Source organism: Scomber japonicus, chromosome 7 (genome assembly GCF_027409825.1).
Source record: "Scomber japonicus isolate fScoJap1 chromosome 7, fScoJap1.pri, whole genome shotgun sequence".
In the NCBI taxonomy this organism is placed as follows: domain Eukaryota; kingdom Metazoa; phylum Chordata; class Actinopteri; order Scombriformes; family Scombridae; genus Scomber; species Scomber japonicus.
In genome coordinates this window covers 14,759,444-14,781,674 of record NC_070584.1, presented here as the reverse complement: position 1 = coordinate 14,781,674, position 22,231 = coordinate 14,759,444, and the positions used below count along the sequence as shown (strand labels likewise).

Sequence of the window (22,231 nt, the reverse complement as noted above, 5' to 3'; positions counted from 1 at the left end):
TTAATGTTCTGCTAGCAGACTGTAGAAACGCTCACTTACCGAACCCACATCTGGGGAAGCGTGACAGAGAAAGAGAGAGGAGGGGAGAAAGAGACCTTTTCCTATCTAAAGGTATTTTTTGAAACAGTCAAGTGTCAAGTATATCTGCATTAAAGTCCTGCTAGTATTGATGCTTTCCACCATTTTCATTGACTTGACATGGGCCTATTTACCCCATGTACAGACAGAAAAGGAAGAACGGAGTAGAAAGGGAGAGAGTGAAAACCTTGTTAAATATCTGTGGCCCCCAGCTCTAAGGATCCTGTGTCTACTTGTCCTTGTGGCTCCACCACTGCCTGTCTGTTTGATATTGTGCAGGAGTCCTGCCACAAAAACCCCAACTTCAGTTCACAGCCTCTGCCTCAGCATCATTACTTGCCTATTGGTAAGTAATGAAAGAGGTACTTCTTCTATTACAACTAGTACTGCTGCTACTACACCACATAAAAAGGACATATCCATATAGGTCTGTTGAACTATTTCAGAAAAGCAGCAACCAAGGCTGTGAATGTATGCAAACTGTTTTGTTTATTATGTGCACAGGGACCCCTAGTGGTGTGAAGAAGAATTGTTATTATGTACAATGTGGAAAAAAGTAAGAAGGACAGAAAGGGATGGTTGACCCGAGGGCAAAAAGGTAGTGCTTCAAAGTAAATGTGAGTACGATGGATATGAAGGAGTGGCTCCTAGCTTCAGGCAGACATACTTCAGAGACAAGACTGGCTGTCAGATTCATTGGGAAGGTCACACTGAACGCTCTCTCTGTCTCTATCTCTGCTCTCAGCTGGACTACGCACACACTCCCTCTCTATCTCCACCCGTCTCTTGCTCGGGCTCCAATATCCTCTGTCCCACTTTGAAGATGTCAGGGAATAATATTGACTGAGGCTCCGGTGAAATGTTATTGTGGTTTCCCTTTTCCGGACATCTTGGGGAAAAAGAGTGTAAATGGAAGTGATAGGAGGTGGAGGACAATGTTAGGGGGAGGAATATGGCAAAGAATGCCAGGAGGGGGTCCAAAATAAATCTGTTGAAGCCCAGCTGCTCAAAACAGGTTGAGATGAGTAGACTGTATCTCTCTTGTCCCTGAGAATCTCAGACCATAGAACCAGAAGATAGTGTTTAAGGAATGTGCACGCACTGATTTAGACAGTGTTTAGTGACAATAGGTCTGTATTAAGTTGTTTTCTCCACAGCCTCTGCAGTCAGTGACGTCCCCTGTGGCATGTCAACACATGCAGAGGATAGCTAACTGTCTATCTTCATCATCCACAGCTCAGAATGAGAAAAGGCAGGAGGGGAAAGATGAGAGGAAGAGATAAAGTGACATGGGTCACAGAGTTGTTTTTTCTGGAAGCAATGTCTCATATAGATTTTTTCCCCCTTTAGTTGTTTTGGGATGAAGTAAGGAAAGGTTTACTGTAATGTTTATCAGAGTTAAATTGCTGATCATTTACTTTAAGTGATTAAAGAGATTTATCCAGATTCAAGGCAGTTTTAATTGGATGTGACAGGGATATTTGATTATTTTATCTGTGTAGGAAGATCTTATTTGCAACTAATCAAAAAGCAATATGTCTTGATCTTAAAGAATTCCCATTTCAATTGCATCACATGTTTTCATGTGGAAACTGTACTTATGTGGTTCATCCATTTGTTTCTGCATATGGAATGCAAGAGATTAAATGTGTTTTGTGAAATATGAGGAATTGAAGGAAAAATCTAAGTAAGTGAGAGAGGAAAAACTGCAGTGTTTCCATCTGGGGTCAGTGATTCACTTGATGATGTGAAAATTATGTTAATTATTGTCTCAACCCAAAATGAATACATAGGGGTCTCCCTCTGCCACCATCATCAGACCACCAAATGACTGGAGTCCATAATGCTCTCACATCAAAGGCTTGGCTGGCAAAGACACCTTATGATGCATTGTGTTCTCTCCCGCTGGTCATCCGCATTGTGAGTAAGTGTATTATCTATATCGCGAACCCCTGCTATCTTCTCCCCCTTTCTGCTCCATTTACCCCTGAGAGCCAAAGCAGGAAAAGTACCTAGAGGACTGAAAAGGCTCCTCCTGGTGTTAAGCAGATCTATCTTTTGGCTATTAGAATGGTAAAAGAATAAGATTAAGAGGAATAATAATGTTTCCCCTCTTGTCATCTCAACAACCGTAGTGACACTGCTGCAAATCTGAGAACTGGACAATAGATTCCATTGATATCCGAATATTATGCTAATGCAATATATATACAGCTAATGTTAGTCTGTATAATACTGTTGGTGTTCATTGTCAGGGTCCTGTTTGTGGTTTATCCAAGCAGGGGTTCAACAGAGGCCGCTGGTGCCAAATAAGGCCTTTTTGCATACACTGGGGGACACAGCATAAACAGCATGTGTTATGGTACCATTAAATCAAAGTCTCTGGTCTGCACTGGTGTGCAGGAAACCACACATGAATTCCAGCCTTAAGGATCAAATGAGCTCTTCTTTAAGTCGCAAAAAATCAGGATTTGGACTTGACCTTTCTTTTGAAGACAGTCATCTGGTCTAATGAGGTTCTTTGAAGATTATCTTATTGTACGAGAGGCTTTTATGTCACATGTATTGTACATTTGTGGCATCAAAGCTTGCCTCGGTAGAAAGATATCATGCTTAAAGATCAACAAAGATAGGGAAGCAATTCTGTGGCGCTGTCTGGCCACATTGTTTTCGTACACCGTGCTCTTCCTTACTTTGTAACGTGAGTTCATACAACTGACTAGAGAAAGAGTCTGAGTCAGCGCAGCTCAGTTTGGTGGCACTGAAACCATGTTTATCCTGCGTTTATTCAGGGTTTATTTGGTGTATGTCTGGCACATCTCTGTCAACTCACTGGTCACATTTTCTAACTCTTTGGTGGTATTGTATCCAGACTGCAGCTGCCTACATTGGATGTAATTGTGTTTGAGAGGGAAGGCTGTCCTCTTGTGTTTTTTTTACCCACATCTGGGAAGCCAAGTGTCCAAAATACCGCAAAGTCTGTACCTGCATTTCAGCAGATTTGCAGCACAAATCGGTCACTGTCTCTGTGTGTTTTGGAGAAAGACATGTGGCTTGAAGATGTGTTTGAAATTATGAAAACACAAAGGCCTATAGTTAGAACTCACAGAAATAGGCGCAGAAGGGCAAACATCTTGACTGAGCTGCCCAGTCTAAAAGAACCATATGATAAAACCTCTTTGGTGTCTGTGATGAATAATTCTGAACTTCAGCTGCGAGGTCAGAAAAAGTGTAGGGGCTGAATAATCTGAAAAGGCCCTTTTTTCCACTCTCCGTGTAATGCTGTTTTGATAACACAGTATGACATTTCATGCTTCCTCTCCATCATCCCCTCTTTTCTGAGTCTCTGTGTCTTCTCCTGCTCCCAAGTCTCCTTTGGTTTTTGTCTGTTTATTTTCAAGATCAAGGCGCATTTCTGTAACACTTGGCTGGTCCGCTCCCTCAAACCCAAAAATTCAAGTTCATGTGTCAGTGTGGATATACATTCATCTAAATATGAGACGTGAAGAAGGGAGGGAGAGATAGGGAGCAAGGAGTGACGGGAGGGAGAAGGGGAAAACTGAAAGAAAAGAAGCGCAAACGGAAAAAGTGGTGATGTAAAACAATTAACGTGAAGAGACACAGATTTGTCATGGATGGAGATGATTAGGTTTGATTGATGACTCTGTATTGACATAACGCTGACATGATTTATTGCTTTAAAGGGCATTCTTCAAGTGTCTGCAATTAATGGGTTGTAGAAAGAAGGCAGAAGAGGAGGAGGAGGTAGGAGCTTTTGAGATCTGGTTCTGTAATAATAACCTGGCTGTGGAGTATGATAAACACAGACATAGACACACATAGACAGCAATCCAGGTTCACACACACACACACACACACACACACACACACACACACACACACACACACACACACACACACACCCAGAGTTCCAGACTTCTCTCTGGGCATCGTTCCTACAGCTACTCTTCACTCACACATAGAGCTGTTCTCGTGCTTGACAGGGAGCAGAGGGGCTGTCAACAGGCCCGGAGCCTGTCAAGGAGCAGCCTGCGCTACCACGCTACACTGCTACACACACCCAAACTGATATAAACACAGATCCATACATGCACATGCAGTTGAAACATGTCAAACAGCATGGCTTCTATGACAAAATACACATAAACACGCGCACAGCGAAAGGTCAAGAGAAACACATTAAACAGCACGGCTTGTACTGAAATGCTTCGAATGTAACACACATGCACACACACACAAAGAACAGAAACACATTAAACAGGATGACCTTTATGACTGAATAACTAAACACGCACACACACAGACAAATACACAAACAGTCATCCAAGGAAAAGCCTACAGAGGTAATTTTCTGCTTCTTCAGCTGATCCTGAACATGTGTCAAGGTTTATACTGTAATCTACTGTAAGAGACTGAGAAAAGAAAATAAACCAACGTCGCCTCTCCTTTCTTTTCTACATTTACTTATGCTCTTGCCTGGAGCTCTGTTTGGGCTGCCACGGGACATGTGCGTGTTGTGCTGCCATGTGTGTATGATGATGTCATTAACCACTTACCTTGATAGAAGCTACTTCAGGGCATCGACAGATAATTAAAAACTGCTTTGTCTTTTTTTTTTTTTTTTTGTAGTATCATCTTATGGGGCAAAGATTTCCACATGTGTAAACATGTTTTCTTTTAGCAAACTAAGTGGATAGCAGAGCTCAGTTCTTCATGGCTCAAGTGCAACTCCATCAATAACCTCATGATGACAGCTTCCAGTCTCCACCTGGCCTCATAGAAGATGAATTACAGCGTGAATCTGACATAGTCCTGATGTTCAGGCCCAGGCGGAGGGCAAACTAGGAGTCTTAATACCCCACCAGGGAACACCGGGGGCAATACAGATTCATATACAAACTGAACCAATAGACTCATACAGACACATATTCAAACCTACAAGCAGTTGCACATACTGTATACTAGGCTACTGTACATGCAGTACCTAAACAACTGTAAAAACATAAAGTAACCTGTTGCATGATATGAAATGACAAAATTTGTTTTACCTGGACAGTTAGAAACTAGTCTGATGTTTCAGTTACGTTACAACAATATTTCAGTTTTCGATTTAGTTTCAGTATCTTGGGGTTGTAAAAAACAAACAAACAAAAAATGAAAAACAGAGCAACATGGTATGAAATCTTACAGTCATTAAATGCTTCACCACTAATCCAGAGACTTTGTCCTAAATGACAAAATGTCTGTAAGACTACAATGCAGTTGTACTTATAAAACCACTGATTTAAGTTATTGAACTTTTTATTAAGTTAATTATAAAGGTACTTGTGTAAGTTTGCAGGATCTGAAAGCCTCCAGTAAGTCCAGCAATGTGATTTTTTCTGCCAATGAGCATATAGCTTCCATAATTTTTGAATACCCAAATCAATGTTTATATTTTTTGCAAAAGGTAATGAAATACTTGTTTTTCAGAGCTGCCAAAAATGAAAATAAATCATATTATTTTGCAAAACTGCTGACAAACACCAGTCAGACTTTACTTTACTTTACTTTACTTTACTTTACTTTACTAGGCATTAGCTTTTCCAATTGGCAGCAGCTACTCAGGTTTGGTGAACAGTATGACCAGATATGGGAGACCAGCAGTGACTCTTCGGACCACTGTGCCTGTACAGATACCTGACAAGAGCAGCCTGGCCTGACTTCAGCAGGTTAAAACATATGTTACACTCTGGGGAGTTCAAAACTCTGCAGCCAACACAGTGAGACAGTTGGTTGATTTATGAGCAGGAGCTGAGCCTAGTGCAGTCTACTGGGTCAAGGCACGCCACCGTGATTGAAAGTCACATCCGACCCAATGTATCAGCCCCTCACTCAGCACACTGCACACGCCCAGAGATGACTGTGTTCTGGTTTTGATATCCCAGGGTCTCAAATGAAGTTGACAGTACAGCATTTACAAAGTAATTTGAGCACACAGGATACAGAGTCTACTGTTCATGTGAAGTGGCCATTGGATTTTGTCCCTCGTTAGTCTCCCCTCCCTCCCCCATCACATGTCTCATGTTTTTTTTGTTTTTTTTGTCTCTCCTCGCCTCATCAACACACTGCCCATGTACATATAGTGACTTTTGAACTTGGATGTCTTATAATCTTTGAAAATTAGATGAGGCAAGTTATAAAGTTGGAGAAATCCTGTCATCTCACATTTTTACAATATGCAGTGATTACTTCTGACCTACTAAACACAGCAGTAAGCTTTGTGCAGTCACACACATTCACCTTTAATGCACTACCGGTAGTAAAACTTGTAGCAATGTAAGCACAGCAAACACAAAGGTTTACATGTCGTTACATTCACGTTTGTATACAGCTTCCTCCATATCTTGATATTCACCCTCATCTCCTGAGTCAGTTTGTGGAACGTTGTGTTTGGATGTGGCGGGGGACAGGTTACAACTGGAGTCAGAGATCAGGGTCTGTAGTAGGGCATGACAGATACTGGATTTTTGAGGCCGATGCCAATATTGTTGAGAAAAAAAAATGTATAGGCTGATAATCTTATACATACAGAATATATACATTAAACACACATTTATTGCAGTGATGCCTCAAATGTGGTTATCGAACTTGAATTAAGAAAAAGGACCAAATATGCCTAAGATCCTGCCTAAGGCCAATATCAGTTGATAATATCGGCTGACCCATATATCGTTCAGGCTCAAGTCTATAGCCAGCTATCTACAGTGATAATGTCTCAGAAGATAGTAAATGGGGCATGGCATGTTATCAGCTGTGTGGTTTTGCAGACAGAAAAGGGAGATAACAATAGTTGGATGATGCAGGCTTCATCAAACCACTCAGACTGTAAACAGACAGATTCAAAACAAAACAAAACAAAACAAAACAACGCAGCATTTGCCAAAATGAGCTTTCCATTATCAGCCAGTGGTTATAGCCTCCTGATTATGTTGAACGGATATTGTAATAGTAAAATTACACTAACCATTATGTGGAAATATTGTTTGATTCAATTCTAAAGCTTGGTATGATTTGTCTCATTAAAGCTACAATTTGTGGAGCAATTCCTCCAGTGGAAACATGATCACAGATGAGTTTTTCAGAGGGTTAATAATACTGTGAGTTTAGGATTGTTTACCCAAAGAAAATTAATTTTGATTAACAACATTAAAGTAAGTAATTCAAAGGGAAAAGATTAATCTGATAATTGCTATCATTAATCACTCTACAGGCTGAAATTATCTTCATTTGACAGTTGTTTTATTATTGTGTCCTCATTTCAGGCCTATAATGAAAGTATTTATATAAACATATGATGTGCTAGTCCTAACCATACTGTTATTACTTGTGCCGCTATACTACCACTACCAAATATCAGTGCTGATTTTTCCAAGTCTTCTCACAGACATCATTAGTTTCATCTTACTGTGTCATATACTGTTGCAACTGCTTCTCTTGCTCTTACTGATCATTCAGTCAAATTTACGGCACATCTTTACTTCTTGCCTTTCTCATCCTCTGTGTGTTGTACTGTAACATCAAACGTTACACATAAAAGCCTCTCTGCGGCACTGGAAAGAGTTCCTCTTTTCAAATGTGTTTCTCATTTCATGCTATTATCATATCACTGGACATGTCCACATTCAACTTTTTGTTTTGAAGACTGTGGATTCAGAGAGTAAATGAGCCTCAGAGTCAGTAATTTGAGCTCTAATCCTGCCGTAAGCCCTGACGGAGACTCAACTCTTTAGTGGAAACATTTCCGAAGCCAGACATCTTTCAGGGAAGGAAAGTGAAGAAGATATGATAAAAATGACAGAATAATCCCATAGTTCCTGTTTGTCTTGCTTTGTGGGTTGCTATGTGACTGTGTGTGTGTGAGAGAGAGAGAGCTAAAGAGATAGATGGAGAGAGAAAGTTTCTGGTATAAGAGGAAAAGAATCACAGGGTGTCAGTGTCCAAGAAGAGGTTTTGCTTATGTAGCACTATCAAAATATTGGGGAAGGAAAATTATGTAAAATGGAAGGATCCTGTCATGACTCTGCTATAGTTGATTATTATATATTACAATTGTTAGATACAGTGAACAAATGAAGCCAAGCTGTCGTGTACAGTGGCAATGAAAATTTTATTATTTTTTAGATAAGGGTGAACAAAATTCTCTCTGTTCATGCTTATATCCTATTTTAATAAAGTTAAGAAGTAGAAGTAGAATTAATATATTCTTATATTTAAATAAGAATGCTTTTCTCCAGTCAAATACTAAGACATTCATTCTTCATCAAAACTATCAGAAAAAAGACATCCTGTATTTGTTTAATTTTCTTGAAACAAATAGTGAATGTGTTTAATGAAGTGTGACACCTCTATTTTGTTGATCATTTAAATAATGTCCCTTGACTGAAGGAAAAACCCATGTAGCAGCATTCAGATATCAAATGCAAGTAATTCAGTTCACTGGCAGTTGACCTGTTTCAAAGGAAGTGAGATTTTAAAATTGAATTTTACATTTCAAGAACTTCTTTTTCTTTTGGAGGGAGGGGGGGGGGGGGCGGTATGGGGATATCCCCTTAGAGAGGACTCTCTGTAAAAGGCTCGACTGCCTTTACAGATGAATGGAATGTCAGTGACTGAAGTAGCAGGATTATAAAAATGAAGAAGTAATCTTTATGATGAAAGCAATGCGGTGGTTTTGAATTACTGCACACTAAATCATTTTTATGCAAAGAAGTAACTCCAGCTCCATCATCACATAGCTCTGGATGAGCCCTGGGCTCAGACAAGGGCTTATGATTGCATCTTAATGGGTTTAGTGGGAACATGGTGTCACAGAGAGTACCAGGGGATTAGTGATAAGAAAAATGTCTCCTCTGACCCAAAGGTTTGGAGTGAGCTGCTAATGTATCCTTCAGCAAGGCAAAACGGAATCTTCTCTGTCCAATTTAAATGGATGTGCTGTCAAACACAGCAGAGCTGAGGTGCTGGAAAATTGACACCTGCTAATGAAATTACTGTAAAACCCAAATGGAGTTGCCAGGGTGAAATTTGTGAGTTTGAGTGTGTTTCGCTATTAAACCCATTACGATGCAATTATAGGTACTCTGTACATATGTGTACAAAGTTTCCCAGTGTTTTCCAGCAGGCCAGTTGGAAGTCTGACTAGAGCCTGGCCTTGTGGGCTCCCCCTGCAGCGACTGTGATTTATCAAACAGCCGGCCAGAATCTGCTCCTCACAGGGCTTCTCAGCCCTTAACAAACCTCCAGCTTCAGGCAACAGGGCTGTATTGCGGTTAACCATCACTCTTTAAAACAAATCTCATAATGATCCCTGCTGTGGCTGTTACAGAGGCAGCGGATTTGGCTTAGAGCCATATCCCCAGTTGGCCCCATCCCATCAGTTCTAGAGCCACTCTGCTCAGTATCTGACCCCTGGTCCAACCCTCAGTCTTGCCACCTAAGCTGGGCCAAGAACTGCTGCGCATGCTGACAGCCATCTACCATACAAACAATGTAGGGCAGCAATGGAGATTCAAACAACAACCTCAACAACCTCAAGACCCAGTCCCGTGTTGGATTCCCATTCATAACACAGTTTTAATTCTTGTGAAAACCTGGCCTTAACCTCAGCTTTTTGAAACTAACATACTGTGATCTCAAGGCACTTGACCAAATCATTACAACCATGCCCACCATTCAAAACATGAAGGGTTTAATTTTCACCAAACAGCTCAGTTGATCGCAGCAATAGCTTCCCTGAACATATCACAGACTGTACTGCTCTGGCATACTGTAGCTACCATAAACCCACACATGGACACAATGAAGCAGCATAATGAAACCATCTATCTTCTTGACACTAAAGGCTAGCATACAGAAGGAGCTCACTGTCTTATAAATCTTTCTCATAACCTCAGACAGTTTGGTCTGGACTGATATTAGGATCCAGATAACTGTGCCACACTCTTCCTCCTTGTTTTTCTATGTTGAGCATGGAGGTCCAACTGGGAGACTTGGCAAGAGATGTGAGGGAGATGAGACAAAAAGACATGCAGCAATAGAGATTGAGTGTTTTGAAGTTTTCTTGAGAACCTCTCATGGCGTCCCCCCTTGGGAGTCCATTTAACCCATAAAAACTGGGGACCTCAAGTTCACTTGGTTAAGGATCAGTGATCACACAGAGGTGGAAGTGATGCTCACACAGATATGCTTTGTGTCAACCAAACACACAAAGAGCATAGTTTTCTTGGCTGTGATTGCACGTGTGTGTGTTTGAGATAGTCCAGACTCATAAATAGCATTTATAGGTTTTTGTGTTTGCATGTGTTTTGCATCTGTGTGTATGTGATCTCTTTAACCAAACCTATAGATAGCACACATATGTTTGAATTGATTTGTGTGCATGTGTATGTGTGTCAGCTGAAGCTATTTGTACTAACTGGGTTCTGTGTCTTTGCAGATCATAACCAAGCTAGCATGAATAAAAAATCCACAAATAGTATTTATAAGTTTGTTGGAGTTGTGCGTTTGTGCGTGTGTGTGTGTATGTTTGTGTGTGTTTGTGCACATTCATATGCTTTCTGGTATTTGAGAGAGTGTGAGATAGCAAAGAGTGCTCAGTGTCCAGCCAAAGACAACAAGAAGTTCCTTTTGGACAGAGGAGCTAGTCATGAATCAGGTGTGATACCTGCACTAGCATCAGCAGATCGCCAAAACAAACACACCCAAAGTGGAGCGGTGTTCCAGCTCAACTTCTCTCTGCGTGGAAGTAATTACTGAGGTGTTGAAGTTGTCACTTTTCCTTTGCCGTTAAAAACACATTCATTTGAACTCTCACACAGAAATGCTTGTATTTCACTGCAGGTTTTGCAAGCTAAACCAACTCTGTGAGTTTACCAATTCGCCTTTGTGAAGTACTGAAATTTGCATCTTGTGCATGTTTGTCCAGTAATGACTGACACAACCAGTTCTTCCCTTTTTAGATGATTTTAGTTCTTCACATGATGTTTTGATTTACAAGTTGTTCAAATTACATAAAGTATCTGGTCTCACCTCTGCCAGCAGACTGCTGTTTAGTTTCATGTTGAGAAAGTATGGCAGTAATTAAGTGCCTCAAACATACTGCAAACAAGTTAACATTTATCATTTTCAAAATATTTTCCAGTCTGCACAGACGCACCAACTGCTGTTAAACAGAGTCATGACATTTGAAAAACCGTACTGTGAAGACCTATTAATAATGACTTTAAGGATAGGGCTGGTGATTTTGCACTACATCATTTCTCAAAGAACTTCAGTACAAATTGAGAGATTTTGATAAGTAGCACAACAGGCTACAGAGCTCTATAAATGGAACCACATTAATTGTAGTAACGTCTGCTTACATAAAACTACTCTCCAGAGACTGAAAACATGATTGCTGTTATCATCTTTGGAACCGTTTCTAAACAAACTAGCAGTCCCCCCGCCCCCTGGCCCTACTACTCGTTTTGAAATTCCCTCCATTGGTAGTGATCCCTCAAAATGGTGCCACAAGGGGTAGGGTTTGAAATCTATAATTAGGAAATGGGACACCATTCATTTCGTCATCAGTAGCTGACAATGGCACATACATAACACACCAGCAAAGTTTCCAGTGTTTCCCCTATATATTCCGACACACTTAAAATTTATCCGATGGTTATTTATGAGCTTCTTTCCCCCTACCATTAACCATGTTCATCTTGTGCTGCCTCAGTTTGCAATGAGACCCACTGCACCCAGTGCGGCTGATACACTGAACCTGCTTTGGTTGACAATAAGAATAATACAGAAAATAAATTGGGTCATTCCCAATTTATAGAAATTAGATTAGAAATTCAGATTAGAAATTCTCATTCACTTCTTATGTAGAGGCATCTTTGAAGATTATGGGAGTGTGTTTCTGAGTCTTTATGACCTGAAAGGATTTTTAGATTTTTAAAACTTTTATTCCCATTCATGTTTCTCAAAAGCTGTGGTTTATGATTCCAGTGTAATTGTCACTGCACAATGAAACATCAATAATCTAATTATTTATCGGACAAATTCAGTGTATTCAAGTGTTTCTCTTCATTTGTGGATTTACAGTAATGTATCTGCATGTACTTGACTTAACGTGACCTGATAAGTTCATCAGTACATACATAGTCCTGTAATAATTTTACAGTAATATGATACATGCATGTTTTACTGCACCTACTGGAGTTGTGATTTCACATTTTCAGGACAGATTTGGAACTGGACTGTCTCCAACTTGCACATACACATATGTACATGTCTGTGAGTCTACAAGCAAATGTTCAGATTAATGAGTCAGTCTGTACTGAAGACCTATTTGACAGTTATGGATTCAATGCTGATGGGAACTGCTGGGTTTACATAGTCGGGCAGGGTCAGTCGGGTGTCACCCACAATGGAGCTGTGTGGGTCTGGAAAGGCTGCCCTACCATCTCCATCAGGGGTGGCCTAGCGGACACAGGCGTTTTACAGGAGAGGAGGTAAGTGTTAGGTTTCGAGTGTCACGCAGGGGTAACTCTTGCAACTACACTTCTCAACCCCTGCCCTCCTCACCCTGCCTCCCTCAGCACCAGTATCCATTATGTCCCAATATACTCCTCACTCCCAGCACTCCCTTTCCTTCCCCCATTGAGTTCTAGCTGCCATCTCATGGCCCAGTGCACTCTCAGACTGTTCGTACTCTGTTTCACTGTTGTAAATGTCACCTGAGTTAGACTCTCTCTGTTTCCACAGACGGCTCTTTATACGCCACCCTTTTAAAAAGACCCCCGCTCACATTTCATGTTTTCTCACTTTTACTATGTACCAGAGAACCCTTTTCTTCCCTGATCATTCAGCCATATGATAACACTGGTATTTCTCCAATGAATGCCAGAATTTCTTTCCCCACATCATAATTATGTTTTCTGCTTTTCTATTTCAAATTTTGCAGAGCTCTGTTTTTGTTTAGCTGTAAATAGGATACAACACTGGACAGCCAGGGTGGGTGTTCACATGTGCATCTGAGGTTTTTCAGTAATCTAAATTTAGGATAAGCCCACGTTTCCAGCTCTTTGTAGCCATATGTATAAAAGAGAGCCTTAAACAAGTCTTGTGATTTATAACAGAGGTTTGGTAATGTAAAAACAATATTGTAAAATCAATATTCTTTAATAATGTAATAAACATAATTGAAAACAATACCACCTGACCTATGTTGCTCAGTTTCTGGTACTTGCACCTCCAGCTGTGTTTTATAATACAAGCTGTGAATTTCTTAAACACATTTAATATTTAAGATTTCAGTCTTTGAGTTCAGTAAGAATCTAGGCACAAGGCCATGAGACCATTAAACACTTGCAATCTGGGACTTTGAGCATTCACACTTCTTCCATGATGCAAGGCTCATATTCTGCAGAGACTGTAAGAGGCCTGGTCTGACAGTGATGACAGCATGATTAATGCCCACCTCCGTTCCCACTCACACACGAACTTTACACAGCAAGTCTAAGTGGTTTGAAGGAAAGCTGAAGAAATCAGCCCATAAGGCCAACAAAAAGTAGCCACTGTTCATCTAAAGATGATGAAATGAGAATTGGAAACTTTAAAAATAATGTAGCACAATTTGATTACCTTAAATTTTTCAGTGGTTTCATATTTCTGTTATGTTCAATGAAGTTAAAACTATGTAGTAATAAAATGGTGTGGTTTACTTTTCTTATGTTCACACTATCCCCCATCTTGCTGCATTTAAGTCTTCTTCAATTAAAGATTTCTTAATGCAAGTGGCATAGCATAGCTTTATTTATTGGTGGTGTGTTTATGGACATGCTGATATCAGATATTTGAAAATTAGCTGCTGAAGAATTGAAAAGGTATCAAATATATCATACAAGTGAAAAGGAACATGTACAATATGACCATGAACAGGTTCATGTGAATTTCTGCGCTTCAGGTATATTTAAGTATTTCCTATAGTTTCCTACCTATTGGATAATTTTGACCTCCTGAAAAAGGGCTGATAATTCATTAAATTCTAATTTTTTTTTAATTATTTTTTATTCTTTTTTCTTTTTTTACAATAAACAGTTTGAAAATTGATTTGAACGTTTTTTTTAAAATTCAAATACAGAACTGATAGAAAACCTCACATTTACATAGATAAAACATGTCCCCCTTGAGGAACTACAGCACATCCTGTCTAAATATCTGATCCTATTATTTGTTATCAATGGGAGTGAATGAAAAATGTTATGCAGCAACAAAATGGAGGTCAAACTTGCAACCTACATCACCAAAATATTTTTTTCTTGAAAGTATACTTTGTGGTTGATTCATCCCTCAACAGGCAGAGTGAGCTGCTGAAGTGATGCAGCGATGTGAAGAGCTCCTTCTGAAACCACTGTTGTTGAATTCAGCACCTTCATTAATCTTCCATAGGCTGCCATAAAGGAGCCTGTGTAAAGAGTGATGAGGTTGTCTGAATTCAGTGAATGCCAATGGGCCAAATGGTCAGTGAGAGTAAGAGGAAACTCAGGTTGGCACGCCGATCCCATGCCAGTTACTGCCAATACAAGCTATCAGGCCACATAGACCAGCCCCTTGACAAACTGCTCCATACTTCCAGTGAGTATCTCTGGACTGCCAAGTCTTATGGCAAACTGAGGATAGCTTAATGGAAACCATGGGTTTAAACTGCACTTCTATGTTTTTCTTTCTCCATTTATACATTTTATGTGGGCATGATGTATGAAATCCCATAAAAGTTAGTCAGCAACACACCTTTTAGAATCGTCCAAAATTCACATACATAAAAAGTTCTTCAGTGCTTTATCATGGGAGCTACATATTTCTCTTGTGTTTTACAACCATGTTATTAATTATTTTACATCTGTAACATTTTTCTCTTGATATATTTTCATATTCTATTCGTACTTAAGACGTGGAAGGTTTATTTCTTATCTATACAAAGGCAAAGACAGTCTCAACAATGTTGATATGATTAGTAGTTGTCTCATTTCCATTGATGATAATAAAATTAAAACCTCTGTAATGAAGTGGACGGTATATTATTTGCATAGTATGCACTGTATCCTCAAACAAAGAGTTTACTAAAGCAAGGTGTACAGTATGGCTTCCCATCCTGCTCCTTAAAGATACCCTGGCTGAGCTGCCGCAGACAGAAGGCACAAATAAAGTGCTCGGGGTGAAACTTGCGTTCAAGAGCAGAGATGCAGCGGCCTATGATGGGCTCATTGCAGCTTCCACACAGAGTGCCCTGCCGAGAGTGGAAGTCCTTTGAGCAGAGGGGCCGACCATTCATCTCCATGAAACAGCCATCAGGGAAGGGCTGCAGACAGTCCTGGATATAAGAACAGAAGAGAGAGATGAGGAGAGGGATGTGGGGTAACAGATAAAGCAGAGAGGATAAAGAGATGCAAAAAAAAAAAAGTTAAAAGTGGTAACATGGAGAAAGGAAGATAATGGAGTAAAACCTGCTTTTAAAGGCTCATTCCAGTGATTTTGCTAGTTACTGTATAATAACCCAAACTCTAACCCTTAACTTTACATCATGTATACTGCTGATCATTTTCCAAACATTCATTCATTCCATGAATTTTGCTTGGAAACTGACTCTCAAATATCTGATATCAGAATTTCCTTGGCTGAATAATAAGGAAGCCTTTTAATATGATTTCCTACAACTTTATAACTGAAATACCATGCGATGATAATCTAACTTTCAAGTTTCAAATCTCTGTAAATTGATATTCTGCTGAAAAGGAACAAAGCCAAAGCCTTTCCGGCAGAAAATTAATCTTAAATTAATCTATATTAATCCTTTTGATAGATTATTTTTCAGAATGGTAAACTGTAATGTAAAGTAATACTACATAATCTTTACACACATACAACATGCAAAATCACTGGCACAGTCCTATAATATGTTATGAGCTTAGATATGGGATGGAAAAGAAAGTTCAATGTGACAGCTGTTTCTGTCAACAATCAATTGATAACTGTTGGAATGATCTGAATTGGTCCGATACCTTCAATGTTTCAAACTAAATATTACAGGCATGATGCTACACATGGCCCTCTAGTTGATTAGTGACCCTTGTTTTGGCAGACAATTTGACTTGTCATAGTAGTAAAAAACAGGTGTAACTCTTAACATTAGCAATGGTTTTATTCCATTTACATGTGCCAATAAGCCATTTCAGTGAGCCAGCAATCACAACACCAGGACCCTGTCACAACACCTGAATGGATGTCAGCCATTAATAATGACATTAGTAAGACCTGTCTGACAAAAAAAAGGTCCACTGTGAAAGGTCTATTTTGTTCACTGTTTCTTAAAAAGTAATACTGTGCACATGCTCTCATTCAAATTCCATTAAAAACAAAGTAGAGTTAAGAATTTCTCAAATCAGCTGACTTTTTTTATGAGAATAAAACTTAAGTCTGCAAAAAGCTCCAGAGGACCTTTAACTGATCTGGGGTGTGTAGGGGGGTAATGACTCTTCTACAACTGCATGGTTGTGCTTGTCATCATATTTTCCAACATTTCATGGTATGGAAATCTCTCCACTGTTGACAGGAATGGACTGCAGCACAGGGTGATACACCAGAAAGATCAAAGGTGCTAAATTGTATGAACTGCCTCACTTATTTTTAGCAGTAGGTTGATTAAAAAGGCCCGAGTGCCCACTTCATCCTCTTTATGGAGTGTTGGACCTCCTGCCTCTGGAGTTAGATTCAGGTGATCACGGTTCAGGTAATGTTTAGGTTAGGTTTTGTTGCTTGTTGCGAGGGCTTCTAACAGTTATGACTGGGTTTTGTAGTCATAGTTGGATGTATTCCATGTTTTCTGTGATGTTGTTCATTAAATGTACCTAATTTTAAGTGGTAGGTGTTAAAAGCATTCCATTCCATGTCTTTTGTGTTCAACTTTAAGAACATTGTATTGTCTGTCAAGAAGCATTTTCTTTAGAGACCATAAAATATTAAAAGTTGAAGTTGCTACCTTATTTCAGAACATCTGTACTGAGAATATTTCATGTTCAACAATTGGTCACAGCCGAGTAAAGCTAAAGTTGAAGCTGCACATTGAACCGTTTTTGAGCAGATGCTGCTTACAGAAGTAGAGTTGAAGAGATATAAAAGATACCCACACTGAGGAATATGGTTTCCTTGATTTATTTGCATCATTTCAACCGCAGCGTATTCATCTGGCATAAGGTTTTCATCAACTTTGTGGTCACAATGTTGCAAATAAAGCAAATGTGTGGGTATCTTTCTCATTTATTCCCAGGCTTGTGTGCGAGCCAGGGCTGTGTGTGTGGTCTGAGGTAAGGAGCTCACTGAGCAGACGAAGCACTCCGAATGCCAGGTGCCATTGGCAGCCGTCAGGTAGTTCTCCTTCACTGGCTCCCCACAGCCTGAGCACTTAGGAGCAAAGAGGTGGTAAAAGTCCTTGCAACAATATGGCTTCCCGTCCTTCTCTAGGAAACCTGGGACAGGTAGAAGATACATTTCAAGTGAGAACATAACAAGTAATAAATTGCTGAAGTCGTGGTCCCCGTGGAGAGAAATGACTGCACAAGCTTCGTCTTACCATCAGGTCCAAAACGCTCTCCGCAGAATGTACAGAAGAAGTGCTCTGGATGCCAGGTCTGGTCCATGGCTGTCAGGATGTTCTGGTAGCCAGAAATAGAAAAAAAAACTGACATCATGTTTTCTACTTCCTTTGGGGATTAGTAAAGTTTTTCTCCTCTCACATGTTTAGATGTCAGGAAGCACAAAAATGTGGATTGCGAACTGCATAAAATGAATCGTTACAGTAGAAGATGCATTAGTTTCTGATTAATGACTTTGGTCTGCAGCTGAAGTCTGCAAAATCCCAGTATGGTTTTGTATTTTATCTATTACTATGACATGTGGGAAACATCTAGAAAAATGAAGTGTCCTCATCCAAATCTTTGAAAGATTACTGTGTAAATGAATTAATGTAATATATGACAGGACAAATCAGAAACAGGATAGCTAAATTCTTAATTCTGTGGCATTTAGGTGTAGCTACTTTTTATAAGTATACTTTAAAAAAAGAAAAAAGAAAACAAGTACTGTACATACTTAGTATCTTACAGGTATGCAAAATACATCTTGCTCTTTTTTTAAAATGTATTAAATCTTATTTTTGTTTTACTATAATCATGATATGACAAGTATATGGCAAATGAAATGACCCCTTCTCACCTGCAAAACGGGCCCTTTGCAATAGGCACAACGTGGACAGAAGAGCTCTTCATAGTCTTTGTTACAGTATGGCTGCCCATCCCTCTCGTAGAAGGTTGAGGTGCCCAGCTCTGTCTTACACGCCACACACACAAAGTGTTCAGGGTGCCACACCTCACCCAATGCTGTGATCATCTGGAGAATAGGAAACAAAATATTAGTTCAAGGAAGAGCAAGGGGTTTTTTAATCTCTTTGTCCTTTGCATTTCTCCAGATTTTCTATCTGCAACACACTGATTTCACATCTTGTTGTGATTTATGTGACGTACTGTACCTTTCCTACGACGCTTTTGTTGCAGGCAGCACAATGGCCCTTGGCAGTCGTGCGGACGCCAATTTTTTCCAAGTCAGAGCTCAGCCCTCCTAACATGTCATCTATAGCATCTGTTTTTTTGCTCTGCTTTGAGGTCTTTGCATCTGAACTGGCTGAGCTGCTGCTCCCCTTGTTATCCTGTTGCCCACCTTCTGTTTTCTTTTTTACAGACAGCTTTTGCGTTAGTGGTGGTGGGGTTGATGAAGACCCTGGATCCACGAACTATGATAGAAATCACAAGCACAGATATACTTAAAGGTCAGTGCCTAATAAAGCTCTTACACTGAATTTCTGTCAATGGGCTTATGGAGTTTTGACTTTAGAACAATGCTGCCCTCTGTTGTTGAAGTTGGTTAATTTTAGTGTTTTTCTGCATGTCCACTGTTTTAACATCATCACATACATGAAAAATACAAGAATAGTGCTTAATTGAGATTATTGATCTTCAATGGCCGCAAATGATTAATATTGACAGTTTTCAATCAGTTTGGAACACACACGTGCAGACGGTGTACTGACCCCTTGTGCCAGACCCATCAGATCTTGCAATATGAAGTCCAGCTCCTGAGTGGGTGAGTCAGAGTTTCTTCCAGCTGCCACAGGAGCTGGCAGATCACTAAAACCCAGAGAGAGGCAAACAAAAAAATTAAAGCATTTTATCTAAAGTTCAAAAGCAAATCTCAGAGAACACTCACTGACTATGACTGCTGTATGTAGACATCATCTGCAGTGGTTTTTACAATTGTGTGATGTGAAATTATAAGGTAAAAGAGGACCCAGAAATTCTGATAAGAGTAATGACAGGAAGTCATGTAAGATCATTAGCTACATGAATATTTTGAAAGAGAAATAACTTCAGGTGATTTCCTGTTTCTTCAACACATTTGATACAATGATAATGTCCATCAGAAGTCAAAAAAGAATTAGTGGATAACCTGTAGACATTCAAGCTGATAGCGCTGTTTTCCTTTTTGGTAGGCCCAGCACAAACTGCGCCTTGCACCTGTGGACACACAACCAAAATATTCTGGAGTTTTGGTGATGGAGGTACAAAGATTAAGAGTAGATCTGATCATATGAACAAAGCGTGGACAATTTCCAAAGTTCCTAAATGCAGATGTTAATTTAACTGGTTGATTGAGAAATGATTGCAGGTTCGACTACAACTGAAATAGGTGATAATCCATGTAGTTATGTTATAGTATAAACTTGTCATTTTTTGTGGCTTTGTCTTTACCTCCTCAGAAGCTGGGCCACCGCTGATTTTCTCATCAACACTCTCTAAAGTGCCTGATGTCAAAGCCAGCTCTTCCAACAGCAAATCTGTGGCAAGATACAGGCTATAAGTCTTCTAACCAAACATATAATTATAAATACACATGTGTACATTACACACACAGAACACCCACTACAACACATTGATTCATCTTTTAGGGTGTTAACTGTTTAACCAAAGGATATGTATCATATAGAGAGTTGTGTAATATTTCCTGTGAAGTGAGATAAAATCGATGCACAAATAAAGGTGCAAGCATATGAGTCTCAGGTTGCTTCATGCAAGTCAGCTTCCTCAGGAAGTATTGGTATGATGACACATTTGCAGAAGTGAAACTTTTAATACTGTTGCAAGGCTCTGGTGACAAATATTACCCCAAATTCAACTCTCGCCTTCACACAGTCTAACCAACATATCTGACAAAATGGGAAGATCTGAAAACATTTTTTATGGGGAAATAGATGACATGGATGTTAAAAAAGAAAAGAAAATCAGCTTTTAGCTCTATTGTTTTGACAGTTGTAGTCTATGTCTCCACATGCCCTAATCTGTATCCTCTTATTTTTTAGATCATAGTTAAATTAAAACAAGTTGTTACACTTCTTGCGAAACACAAGTTGTACATTCTGATGATCAGTCTGACTTTGCTTAACCTTTATATTATTAGGATTTTCTTTTCAAGACTCGTGGTTAAAACGGCAGCACAGTTAGCAAACTATTAAGTGCAACTGAAAATACAGAATAACAAAACTAAGACCCAATAGCTGTAACAAGACAGTGTAAAAAGTTAACTAATAACATTGACTGTATTAAAACATATTCTACAATATAGTTATATACCGTATATTGTTCTGTACTTGTGTTTACTGTATACTCACTGTAATCATATTCCATGACCAGTTTGTCTTCTCAAAGCTATTTTCACATGAATTTCAAATTATGGCATAGTGTAATGCTTTACAATTACAATCTTGTTTCAGTACATCCGTCCACTGATCAGTTTGATGATAGATAAGAGTGTTAAACATGAAAGAAAGTTGTCTTACCAAGCTCATCCATGTTAGTTCCTGCTCTCAGTATCTACCCAAGAGTGAGCATGAGGTTTTTGCTGCTGGTTAGTTACTGAGGTAACAACCCAAATATGTCTTCTAGTCAACACCGTCACTTCCTCTGACAGACGTTTATTTTCGTTTGTAACTGAATCAAGAACTTGCCATATTTAACATGAGATGTTGCTGTTTCCTGGTAAAGGGGAACCAAGGACAGTTTCTGAACAGTGCAGGTGAGGTGTTCCCTTGTAAGGCTACGTCTGATACATCCTTCAGATGTGTGTATTGGTTTCATATGTCATGTGTGCATATGAACATATTTTTACTTTGACAGGTACACTCAGATTTGGAGACATGCTCTCTACCTCAGAAAGCATCGATTGTGACTGTCAGTCAAGGCATTTATTAACCATTTTCAAACACAGAGGCAATTTAAAGTGCTTTATTTAAGGGGGGAATGCATTTATAAATAAACAAATTGAATATAATCAAAATCTATTTAAGTAGAATAAAATATGATAAAAGAAAACAGACAAAAAAATGTCAGTGCTTCGCACACCACAGATACTATGAGTATCAGTATAGTTTTATTAATAACTTATTAATGTTACCTCCATCAATGCACACATAAGACGACAAATATAAAAACTCAATCGAGTAATTTAATCAAATTAAATTAAAAAATGTACAGTTGTTGTAGGCCTATAGGCTGTTTAACATGAACAGCTCATTTAGTTATAAAACGCAACCAGGTTTACACGAGCAGGTAAATCAATACAGCAACAGTTTAAAAAAACAAACAAACAAAAAAACACGATCAGTTCTTCAAAATATGCCCCTACAGCTTGTCCACATAATGTGAATGCTTGAATTGTGGCCTACCACTAGTGAGGCATGGATTTGATTTGTAGTCACTGATCCCCACATAGATTGATACATACATACATAGCGGGTTGTCTAATTATAGTAAATAAAGTGATGCTTATGTTATGTTCTCTGTGCTTATGAAGTAAGTTGCCACCGTGGATGTCATCTAAGGCCATATGGCTGTCACCTCACCTCGCTTTCATGTAGTACCTGCGTTATCTCGAACCACTCTAGTCGCAACCATTAGCAATAAAAACAGGGGTATTTTCTGGTTTTGTCTCACTTTAAAACTCA

At 39.3% G+C, this 22,231-nt stretch overlaps 1 protein-coding gene across 2 annotated transcripts; it reads right to left on the bottom strand.

Moving 5' to 3' along the window:
• Positions 1-14,200: 14,200 nt before the first annotated feature.
• On the bottom strand, positions 14,201-21,097 carry lpxn (leupaxin). Of its 2 annotated transcripts, XM_053321971.1 has the most exons (9): positions 21,068-21,097; positions 19,983-20,068; positions 19,681-19,748; positions 19,265-19,361; positions 18,707-18,967; positions 18,394-18,567; positions 17,753-17,834; positions 17,500-17,648; positions 14,201-15,496 (listed from the first exon to the last, which is right to left on the bottom strand). In XM_053321971.1, the coding sequence occupies exons 1-9, from the start codon at positions 21,078-21,080 to the stop codon at positions 15,230-15,232; spliced, it is 1,197 nt and encodes a 398-aa protein (XP_053177946.1). In that variant the 5' UTR covers positions 21,081-21,097; the 3' UTR covers positions 14,201-15,229. The 2 variants fall into 2 exon arrangements, with proteins under 2 accessions (XP_053177946.1, XP_053177947.1); XM_053321972.1 differs by lacking the exon at positions 19,983-20,068 and having other exon boundaries at positions 21,068-21,092.
• Positions 21,098-22,231: the final 1,134 nt, after the last annotated feature.